At 36.3% G+C, this 12798-nt stretch overlaps 1 protein-coding gene across 1 annotated transcript in view; it reads left to right on the forward strand.

The window, feature by feature from the left end:
- ARAP2 (ArfGAP with RhoGAP domain, ankyrin repeat and PH domain 2) overlaps nt 1–12798 on the forward strand; it is a 626699-nt gene that overhangs the window by 442908 nt on the left and 170993 nt on the right. Inside the window, exon 21 of the mRNA XM_053704072.1 lies at nt 9788–10000. Within this exon, the coding sequence (XP_053560047.1) occupies nt 9788–10000 (213 nt within the window). The remainder of the gene's footprint in view (nt 1–9787; nt 10001–12798) is intronic.

A 12798-nucleotide genomic window follows, 5' to 3' on the forward strand; every position in this document is an offset into this window, starting at 1 on the left:
ATTTTAATGGGCACTTGTAAAATAACTGAATGTCCTTTTAAGGGCATTAAAAGAGCTGAATGCCCATACAAATGCCCCTTTAGGGGCAATGGGTAGTTTCTTTACTGTTAGGGGGAACTTTTTTAAATGTAAAAGTGCTATTTAACTTAGGGCAATGCCCTAGAAAAGGCCCTTTTAAGGGCTATTGGTAGTTTAGTTTAGATTAGAGGGTGTTTTTATTTTGGGGGTACTTTTTTATTTTCATAGGGATTAGGTTTAATTTTTTTATTTTTGGTAATTTGGATTATTTTTTTCTGTAATGTTAGACTCTTATTTTTTGTAGTTTTAGATTAATTAATCTAATTAGAATAACTTAGTTTTTTTGTTTTTAAAGAAATTTTAGTTTTTTTATTTTAATTGTAATTTAGTATTTTTAATTTTAGGTAATTGGGGTAAATTTAGAGGGAAAACAATATCAAAAACCAAATCAGTCCTTGATAGAGGTGCGCCTATGGTGATGAATATGGCAAATAATCCGATATGTGGCTGCTCTTCTATAGCGTGCATCGACGGTAAGGAAATCTGTAGTAGGAAAACAGGAAGGCGCCAATAGGGTGATAACGTATGAACCCTGACAGGTAAGTATAACGAGAGAAGAGGTACTCACAAGCAGGGCGGCACTTGTACGTGCCTGACCAAGCGGGCCGGGACCACAGCGTCGCCCGGAAGACTCACAACGGCAACAATACCAATCCTCGAGCCGGACCTAGTTCCGTGTGGCCAATCAGGAACGCTGGATGATGACACACCTCCCTCTTCGTATGCCGATACTGGACACAGGCATAGAGGGTAGGAGACAGGAACCAACTGTGTAAGGCTCTCCCGAATACCGAGAATTTGAATCACACAAGCCAACACGCTGGAAAGAGGAAGGAGCAAACTCCAGCAAAGTTACTTTAAACCAGTTTATTAAAAAGTTTAAAAGTTTAAAAACAATGCATAAAAGCAACGCGTTTCTCGGCTACACAGAGCCGTTTCATCAGGCTGTTATACATATTCTAAAATGCCTACTGCTTTAAACACTTCCTCTAACCAATCAAAACACTAGAAATTTTGACGCCCCCTCTCCACATCAGCGTGCGTGTCCATCACAGCTGATATGGGGAGTGCAAGAAAACAATGCGTGCCATTTAAAATTAACAATTTGGGATCACCTTATATTTGGTGTCTAGTCTAATTTAGCATAATGTTGTTGGTCACATAACAACTAGAATCAAATACCATTATTGCAATTGTTTTCTGTTTGTTTGATGTGAAAAGACATAACATATATTAACAAATGAACATTCGTTTCAAAATCACATACACCATAAATATAGTACATTGGCCGCTAATCGGAACTGAACTTACATGATATTCTCGGTTGGTCAAATAACAAATAAATAAATAATTATTGTTCTTCCTTAAAGACTCACAGATAAGACAGTATATACATTTCACCCATATAACACACAATAATTAATCATAATAGAAAGAATATACATCTAAGCCATACTGATGACACATTATCTATTCTCTATACTGTTGATAGAGTTCCCCTAGAGACCATACTGATCGACAGTTACATACCCCAAACAGATTATGCGGATAGTCAGCTAAGAAAAGCTGCAAGGTCAATATTGGCATTGAGACCCAAAGGATGTAAGGTCTGAAGCCTATAGATCCAAAAGGTCTCTCTCTGTCTGAGTCTATAAAAACGGTTATAAAAGTCTGATCTGGGAATGTGTTCAATGGGAGTTATTTGTAAACAATGTAGGTTTCCACTATGTTTGATGTTACAATGTCGTGATACACTATAGAAACATCAAAAAGAACTACAAATTACACAGTGTATCACGACATTGTAACATCAAACATAGTGGAAACCTACATTGTTTACAAATAACTCCCATTGAACACATTCGCAGATCAGACTTTTATAACCGTTTTTATAGACTCAGACAGAGAGAGACCTTTTGGATCTATAGGCTTCAGACCTTACATCCTTTGGGTCTCAATGCCAATATTGACCTTGCAGCTTTTCTTAGCTGACTATCCGCATAATCTGTTTGGGGTATGTAACTGTCGATCAGTATGGTCTCTAGGGGAACTCTATCAACAGTATAGAGAATAGATAATGTGTCATCAGTATGGCTTAGATGTATATTCTTTCTATTATGATTAATTATTGTGTGTTATATGGGTGAAATGTATATACTGTCTTATCTGTGAGTCTTTAAGGAAGAACAATAATTATTTATTTATTTGTTATTTGACCAACCGAGAATATCATGTAAGTTCAGTTCCGATTAGCGGCCAATGTACTATATTTATGGTGTATGTGATTTTGAAACGAATGTTCATTTGTTAATATATGTTATGTCTTTTCACATCAAACAAACAGAAAACAATTGCAATAATGGTATTTGATTCTAGTTGTTATGTGACCAACAACATTATGCTAAATTAGACTAGACACCAAATATAAGGTGATCCCAAATTGTTAATTTTAAATGGCACGCATTGTTTTCTTGCACTCCCCATATCAGCTGTGATGGACACGCACGCTGATGTGGAGAGGGGGCGTCAAAATTTCTAGTGTTTTGATTGGTTAGAGGAAGTGTTTAAAGCAGTAGGCATTTTAGAATATGTATAACAGCCTGATGAAACGGCTCTGTGTAGCCGAGAAACGCGTTGCTTTTATGCATTGTTTTTAAACTTTTAAACTTTTTAATAAACTGGTTTAAAGTAACTTTGCTGGAGTTTGCTCCTTCCTCTTTCCAGCGTGTTGGCTTGTGTGATTCAAATTCTCGGTATTCGGGAGAGCCTTACACAGTTGGTTCCTGTCTCCTACCCTCTATGCCTGTGTCCAGTATCGGCATACGAAGAGGGAGGTGTGACATCATCCAGCGTTCCTGATTGGCCACACGGAACTAGGTCCGGCTCGAGGATTGGTATTGTTGCCGTTGTGAGTCTTCCGGGCGACGCTGTGGTCCCGGCCCGCTTGGTCAGGCACGTACAAGTGCCGCCCTGCTTGTGAGTACCTCTTCTCTCGTTATACTTACCTGTCAGGGTTCATACGTTATCACCCTATTGGCGCCTTCCTGTTTTCCTACTATAAATTTAGAGGGTGTTAGGTTAGGGGTTTTAGTAATTTAATTAGTTATTTGCATTGTGTGGGGTTGACGGTTTAGGAGTTAATAGCTTTATTAGGTTTATTGCATTGTGGGGGTTTGGCGGTTTAGGAGTTAATAGATGTATTAGGTTTATTGCGTTTTGTGGGGTTGGCATATTAGGGGTTAATAGTTTAATTAGGCATATTGCGATGTGGTGGGTGGAGGATTAGGGGTTACTATACTTTATTAGTTGTTGCGGTGGTGGATTGCGGTTGACAGGTAGATATTGCGCATGCGTTAGGTGTTTGCTAATACTTTCAGGGAGTTACAGTGCTCACATTTTTAGCGTAAGGCTTGCTGTGTCTGGCTATGTGTGGCGAGGTGAAAATGGAGTAAAATTTTTCCATTTTCGCCTCATAAGTCCTTGCGCTGAATATGTGATACTGATTTGTGACGCGGTTCTATGTTAGCTTATGGGAGTAAAATTTGCGGGTGAAATATACGCGCCACATTTATATGCTGCACCGTATATGTGATAGCAATATCCAACTAAAAACCAGCGACTCCGGCTTTTGCGGACGTCGCCGCATATGTAATTGCGCAACTGATGTGTTCAGTAAGCTCCCAGTAGTTAATTGACGCTCCTGAGCCTACCTAGGTTTTCTAATTTGGAATTTACTATCCCTTTAAGCAAATTTCCCTTTAAGCAAATTTCATAATAGAAGTATTTTGGAGAGTTGTTGAAAATTGCATGCTCTATCTGAAAAATACAATTTTAATTTTGACTTTATTGTCCGTTTAAACATCACTTTCTTTATTGAAAAAAAAAAATGTTCTTTGTCGCACACTCCTTAAAATAAAAAAGCAAAATGTTTAACATAGGTTTTTGAAATGATGAGCCTGAACCAGCTACTTGATTTGCAGTATTTGCAGGTTACAGAGTTTGCTTTTTGGCCTCTGTACGGAGCGTAGGGCAAGCATACTTTTTACACAAGAGAAAGAGGCGTTTAATGTCTTTTTAACTAATTCAAACATTCACATTTGTAATGCATTGGAAAGCCATAGAAAAGGAAGACAAAAACCACCAGAGTTGAACACAAAGTTTTTTGCACAGCAAACTCCTATGTGATTGCAAAGAGGTTCAAATCATGCTGTTAGTTTTCTAGCCACAAGGCACTTTAATAAGACACCTTTAGTTTGTACATATACTCTTAAATGTCAAAAAGCTACCACATAGAAAAAAATGACTTTTTGTGAAATTTCTATAAAGTGCAAGTCTAACTATAGCATGTGAGTCATTCTTTGTAAACTTTGCAATAACAAGCTGTATGGTTTAACATTTAGCATCAGTTCACCTTCCCAAACACCTAGATATTTTTTTTATCACATTACTCTACTCTCTCCAAAAATGGTTATGAATAAAATAACTAAATATATTCTGTTACATATATTTTTAAAACTACACAACATTCTTATTTCAAAGAATAATTATTTTTGGTAATATTTATATATAAACTGGAGCGGCCTAATACCCCCCCCCCCCCCAACAAATGAAATAAAATATAATGTTGTATGAAAAAAGAAACTAAAGAAGAATACAAGTGTTTGTAACTTATTTAATCAAAGCAACAATTCAATTAATAAATAATAGCACATATATATATATATATATATATATATATATATATATATATATATATATATATATATATATATATATATATATATATATATATATATATATATATATATATATATATATATATATAAAGAAATATATGCAGCTAAAAAAAAGTTGAATAGACTAGATACTGTATATACCCAGTTCAAGCTTGCATAAGGCGATTTAATCTCCAGCAACATAAATGTTTTTTTTCACTGTAAGAGCAATACAATTGTGGAACTCATTACTTAAAGGGACACTGAACCCAAAAAATGTATTTTGTGATTCAGATAGAGCATACAATTTTAAGCAACTTTCTACTTTCTACTCCTATTGTTGCTATCTTTATATGAAAAAGAAGGCATCTAAGCTTTTTTCTTTGTTCAGCACTCTGGACAGCAGTTTTTGATTGGTGGATGAATTTATCCCCCAATCAGCAAGGACAACCTAGGTTGTTCACCAAAAATGGGCCGGCATCTAAACTTACATTCTTGCATTTCAAATAAAGATACCAAGAGAATAAAGAACATTTGATAATAGGAGTAACTTAGAAAGTTGCTTAAAATGTCATGCTCTATCTGAATCACAAAAGAAAACATTTGGGTTCAGTGTCCCTTTAAGGAGGTAGTGAATACCAATATTTTAGATACATTTAAAAATAGCTTAGAAACATTAGAAACAGAATTCATAGATATCATTGCTTGTGTTAAATGGCTCATCTTTATAATGGGATTAAAGGGACAGTCTAGTCCAAAATAAACTTTCATGATTCAAATAGGACATGCAATTTTAAACAATTTTCCAATTTACTTTTATCACCAATTTTGCTTTGTTCTCTTGGTATTCTTAGTTGAAAGCTTAACCTAGGAGGTTCATATGCTAATTTATTAGACCGTGAAGGCCACCTCTTTTCAGAATGCATTTTAACAGTTTTTTACCACTAGAGGGTGTTAGTTCATGTGTTTCATATAGATAACAAGAAATAAAGGGGCAGTTTGTGGGGCTTAGATACAAGATAATCACAGAGGTAAAAAGTATATAAATATAACTGTGTTGGTTGTGCAAAACTGGGGAAGGGATAATAAAGGGATTATCTATCTTTTAAAACAATAACAATTTTGGTGTAGACTGTCCCTTTAAGTTAATCTTAATTTAAGATATTGTAAATCAGGTAGGATCTGTATAGTTTGATCTCAATGGACTTCTGTCTTTTTTCAACCTCATCTACTATTTTACCATGTTACTTTGTTACATTGTAGCAGTGGCAGACACTACTGCAAGATGGCTTAAGACACATGCACACTTCTGAGTTTACCTAGGATTACTCCTTAACTCCTTTGCCCAAATAGACATAGATCTACTTCATGCAATACATAGCTAAACATACCATATAATGTACAACTACGTCCATAATGCTGGAAACCTAAGCTGTTTGTGGGCATCCAGCATCTGCCTTCACATAGTAATGGAGCATGATCAGTGCTCCATTACCATATGAAGGCAGATTGCAAGATTGTTACAGACAGTGACAGAAGGGTAGGAAAGTGGAGGGAGGGACAGGACCCTACACTATTGCAAATAAGTTTTGAAGGAAAAGATAGGGCTAATTGCTACACTACCGAAAAATCAGAGGGGGTCTACAAAATGGTTGTAGAGATGGGGTGGTAGGAAGGGCAAGGGAGACCCCAAACACTACAAAAAAAACAATAATTAATACATTTAAAAAATACTATAAACTGGGTACTGACAAACAGCTGCCAATACCTAAGATGGCTGCCTCTAGTTAGAGGAGGAGGATTAGAGAGATTTTTGAAAGGGATCAGAGAGGTGGAAGGTTTGAGGATTGATTTCTACACTGCTGAAAAAAAAACATAATAAGAAACAAGAAAAAGAAAGCCCTAAATTGCATACTGGCAGTATGTCCACCAGTATCTAAGATTGTGTTGAGGATTGTGGGTGGGGGTAGAGAGAACGGTTTGGGAGGGATGAAGGAGGTTAAAGGGGAGCTTATATTATTTACCTTTACCGGCTAAATTATTAACCCCTTTAATGCCTTCTAATTACCAAAAAGCAATGGAAATCAATGTATGTCTGCTATTTCTGAATAAAATATGTAAATAATTTCAGCCAGTAACCCAGTTTGTGAAAAATAACAATATGTTTTATATGATTGCATTTGGTGGTGAAATGGGGGCATAAAATATACCAAAATGGGTCTAGTTTAATACCTTGGGTTGTCAACTTAAAAAAATATATAGTTTAGGTAAATTTTAAAAAAACCAAAACAACAAGGCTCTATTTCTATTTAAATGGAGTGATAACAAAAATGCTAAAAATTCTACAGTATTGTGGGCGTTGTTCTCTGAGATCACCGGTAGCGAAGGGGTTAACCAAAGATACAAAGAGAATTGTTGCTTGTAGAAGTAAATTTACAATCTATTTAAGAGTGATTATGACTTTAATGTCCCTTTAAGTTTTCCCTTTAGTTATATTTCCTGCTGATGACAATTAGGGACATTCAGCCACCAATCAGCAAGTGCTACCCAGGTGCTGAACCAAAAATGTACCGGCTCCTAAGCTTAGATTCCTACTTTTCAAATAAAGATAGCAATACAAATTGATAATAGGAGTAATTTGGAAGTTGCATAAAATTGCATTCTCTATCTGATTCATGAAAGAAAATAATTGGGTTTAGTATCTACGTATTTAAACCTAGGTAGGCTTATATGCTAATTTTTAAGCCTTTGAGGGCCGACCTCTTATTTTAGGGCATTTTGACAGTTTTTCACAGCTAGACAGCGCTAGTTCATGTGTGCTCATGCCTGTGTAGTTAGTTAGGAGTCAGCACTGATTGACTAAAATGCAAGTCTGTCAGAAAAAATAAAATAAGGGGGCATTCTGCAGTAACTTAAATACAAGGCAATCACAGAGGTAAAACGTGTTTTAAAGGGATACTAAACCCACATTTTTTCTTTCATGATTCAGAAAGAGCATGCAATTTTAAGCATCTTTCTAATTTATTCCTATTATCAATTTTTCTTTGTTCTCTTGCTATCTTTGCTTGAAAAAGCAGGAATGTAAGCTTAAGAGTCGGCCCATTTTTGGTTCAGAATCTGACAAGCGCTTCCTGATTGGTGGCTAAATCTAACAAACCAATCAGCAAGCTCTACCCAGGTACTGAACCAAAAATGGGCTGGCTCCTTACCTTACATTCCTGCATTTTCAAATAAAGATATCAAGAGAATGAAGACACATTCATAATAGGACCAAATTAGAAAGGTGCTTAAAATTGCATTTCTCTCTCTCTCTCTCTCTCTCTCTCTCTCTCTCTCTCTCTCTCCTCTCTCCTCTCTCCTCTCTCCTCTCTCTCTTCTCTCTCTTCTTCTCTCTCTTCTTCTCTCTCTTCTTCTCTCTCTTCTTCTCTCTTCTTTCTCTTCTTCTCTCTCTTCTTCTCTCTTCTCTCTCTTCTTCTCTCTCTTCTTCTCTCTCTTCTTCTCTCTCTTCTTCTCTCTCTTCTTCTCTCTCTCTTCTCTCTCTCTCTCCTGTACCGATGCGCGTCTGATCAGCTGTGCCACTTGCCGGTCCTCGCGCTGCTGTTATTTACACCCCTGCGCGTGCGATCAGCTCTGCCCTTTCACTTGCCCGGTCCTCGCGCTGCTGTTTTCACCTGCAGGGGTGCGCGTGCGAGGTCGGGTGGGTGCGCAAGGCCAAGTGTTTGTCTGAACTGCGCATGACGGCTTCAGACAAACACTTGTCTTTTATAATATAGGATGATCTTTTACCTAGATCATTGTTATGTTTCTCGTCACATTTTGCCCCAGTTCCATTCTTCTCTCACACTTCTTTTACATATACAATTTCTCTGTTCATCTACCAGTCTCTACTTTCTCACTGATGTCTTTACTACATAACCCAATGCCCCTGTTCTGCAAACTCACTGGTTTCTGTTGCTTTCAGAATAAAATATAAACTGCTTGTTGGCTTCTATAATTTCCATAAAACAATATTTCAGATCTGGTTTCCCAATGCATCATTGCATATAATCTCCTAATTATCGTCTTTTGCTAGCATGACATATTTCTCTTTTGCTTTGCACTGTATTTAAAAGAACATTTATGAGCCATCATATTGGTTCTGATTGTTAAAACCTAAAAAAAATATATATATATTTGGAGTATATATTTGGAGAAAGCATATTCTTAAAGAGACATTCCAGTCAAAATTGAAATGCATGTAGATCAATGATAGCGTTTAATAGAAACATATTTACAATATACATATATTGGCAAAAATGCTTCTAGTTAAAATTATGACTGTTTTAGTGCTAGCATTGTTCTATGCATGTGCATGTAAACCATAATAAGATATTCTCAGTGCACCAGCATTTTAAATATTGCACCTGCTCAGAGATCCCTTGGGTGCTTGCATCATGCTTGCAATTATGCAAATGGAGTCATTACCAGAGGATACAAGCACATTAGGCTCTCTGGGCAAGTGTTATATTTAAAATGCTAGTGCATGGAGCATACTTCAGTACACTCTTGAAAAAGCTTTACTAGAAGCATTTTTTTGCTAATACATGTATGTTGAAAAAATGCTTCTATTCAAAACTGAAATGCAGCTGTGTGTATTCCAATTTTAGCCGTAATGTCTCTTTAACCTGAGCGCTCTAACACTTTTTTTTCTGGCTACTTGTTTGGACTATACCTCATGATTTACACAGTTACCTTTTACAAATCTTTATTGTCATTCATTCATGTATTAACATTACAGATCTTAAAAAATTAAAACATTCAGATTAAATCAGTAATTCTCTTGAACACAAAGAAATAATTCATGAATAGAAACTGTGTTATTGTAAATCTACAGGAAATAAATGTGCACTGCAATTGGTTACAGTTTTCAAAGCATATGTTTGTTTTTTTCATTCTTCGCATACATTATTATAATTTAGCTAGACGTGCTTATTTTAATGTCTTCTCTTATTAAGGTTTGGGAAGTAAATCTTTATATCTAAAGAATGGAAACCCAGTGAATGTGAAGCAGTTAGTAGATGATTTTAAAAAAGATGCACGGAGCATTAAACTAAAAGTCGGAATGCATCAACTGGAAGATGTGACTGATGTGCTGAAATGTTTTCTATATGAAATAAATGATGCTCTTCTGACAAAGGAACTTTACCCATATTGGATCTCTGCCCTAGGTAATAACACAGTGTTCCAGAAATAGCTCTTTCATTATTCATTTGGTCAAATGTATCTACTAAGTAAAAGATGTTTATTTAAGTGAAAGATGTTTGCCTAAATTCTTTTGGGATTACAAGTATAATGCTATTAGGGTAAGATTCTAAAGCTATAAAAAAGAGCAATACAAATGCGTAGTGAACACCTTGCACATAGTAAAGTCTTCTGAATTGATTGCATTAACAAAAAGCAATAACATGCCATTACAGACAGACAGTGAATTCTTCACTTCTATTTATTACACACTTAGGGCCAGATTACTAGTGGAGTGGTAGTTTGCAAAGCTAAAAGTATTTTTTTCCCCCCTCCAAGATTCATGCTTGTATTACGAGTTGAGAGTAAAATTGTTGCATTTTTGTTTGTAACGTTATGGTAACAAAAAGACTTGAGAAGTCGTGAATGCAAAATTACATTCCCTATAGACTTCAATGGAGTCAAAAAGTAAAAAAAAAAGTTGCGCAAACATGATTCCACTTAGTTAAAATCTCTACATAAGAAGATAATATTGCATATTTCATAATCCAATGTTCTGCACATAGCTATGTTCTATTTATACGTAAAGAGATATTTAAATATATATCTGATTGATTTTTGCCCAAATATACTGTACAGGGAGTGCAGAATTATTAGGCAAGTTGTATTTTTGAGGATTAATTTTATTATTGAACAACAACCATGTTCTCAATGAACCCAAAAAACTCATTAATATCAAAGCTGAATAGTTTTGGAAGTAGTTTTTAGTTTGTTTTTAGTTATAGCTATTTTAGGGGGATATCTGTGTGTGCAGTTGACTATTACTGTGCATAATTATTAGGCAACGTAACAAAAAACAAATATATACCCATTTCAATTATTTATTTTTACCAGTGAAACCAATATAACATCTCAACATTCACAAATATACATTTCTGACATTCAAAAACAAAACAAAAACAAATCAGTGACAATATAGCCACCTTTCTTTGCAAGGACACTCAAAAGCCTGCCATCCATGGATTCTGTCAGTGTTTTGATCTGTTCACCATCAACATTGCGTGCAGCAGCAACCACAGCCTCCCAGACACTGTTCAGAGAGGTGTACTGTTTTCCCTCCTTGTAAATCTCACATTTGATGATGGACCACAGGTTCTCAATGGGGATCAGATCAGGTGAACAAGGAGGCCATGTCATTAGATTTTCTTATTTTATACCCTTTCTTGCCAGCCACGCTGTGGAATACTTGGACGCGTGTGATGGAGCATTGTCCTGCATGAAAATCATGTTTTTCTTGAAGGATGCAGACTTCTTCCTGTACCACTGCTTGAAGAAGGTGTCTTCCAGAAACTGGCAGTAGGACTGGGAGTTGAGCTTGACTCCATCCTCAACCCGAAAAGGCCCCACAAGCTCATCTTTGATGATACCAGCCCAAACCAGTACTCCACCTCCGCTTTGCTGGCGTCTGAGTCGGACTGGAGCTCTCTGCCCTTTACCAATCCAGCCACGGGCCCATCCATCTGGCCCATCAAGACTCACTCTCATTTCATCAGTCCATAAAACCTTAGAAAAATCAGTCTTGAGATATTTCTTGGCCCAGTCTTGACGTTTCAGCTTGTGTGTCTTGTTCAGTGGTGGTCGTCTTTCAGCCTTTCTTACCTTGGCCATGTCTCTGAGTATTGCACACCTTGTGCTTTTGGGCACTCCAGTGATGTTGCAGCTCTGAAATATGGCCAAACTGGTGGCAAGTGGCATCTTGGCAGCTGCACGCTTGACTTTTCTCAGTTCATGGGCAGTTATTTTGCGCCTTGGTTTTTCCACATGCTTCTTGCGACCCTGTTGACTATTTTGAATGAAACGCTTGATTGTTCGATGATCATGCTTCAGAAGCTTTGCAATTTTAAGAGTGCTGCATCCCTCTGCAAGATATCTCACTATTTTGGACTTTTCTGAGCCTTTCAAGTCCTTCTTTTGACCCATTTTGCCAAAGGAAAGGAAGTTGCCTAATAATTATGCACACCTGATATAGGGTGTTGATGTCATTAGACCACACCCCTTCTCATTACAGAGATGCACATCACCTAATATGCTTAATTGGTAGCAGGCTTTCGAGCCTATACAGCTTGGAGTAAGACAACATGCATAAAGAGGAGGATGTGGTCAAAATACTCATTTGCCTAATAATTCTGCACACAGTGTATATATATTATTATTATTATTATTATTATTATTTATTATCGGTTATTTGTAGAGCGCCAACAGATTCCACAGCGCTATAGATATATAAATATCTATTTCAAAAAATACATAGAACATTTTCTGCTATGTGCAAAGCATTAGAATGTATACTATTTACAGTAAATACTACAAATAGCTATATATCACACATTAATACTATATACTTTTATTTCTTTCTTTCTTTTTTTTTTTTATTATTTGTGTTTTATTTTCATCTACACACCTCATACCAATAACATGAATCCAAATATGACCATACTGTTATTCGTGATAACCCTTTTCTCAAACCCTAGAAAGTTTTGGAAAATCATAAATAACTTACACACTCCCCCAATCCACTCCCACACTGTCAAAGTGTACAACCAAACCCTGCACCCTTAGAAGTAGCAAATGCCTTTAACAATTATTTTGTCGGATGCTCCACCACCCTGATTGCCAAACTAATAAATGACAAACATCCTGAAGCTACAAATGTGGATCAGACCCCACTAAATATGCAAAGACCCAATATAGAGAAGTTAAATTTTAGACCTGTCCCCATCAGTGT

Source organism: Bombina bombina, chromosome 2 (assembly GCF_027579735.1).
Source record: "Bombina bombina isolate aBomBom1 chromosome 2, aBomBom1.pri, whole genome shotgun sequence".
NCBI classification, from domain to species: domain Eukaryota; kingdom Metazoa; phylum Chordata; class Amphibia; order Anura; family Bombinatoridae; genus Bombina; species Bombina bombina.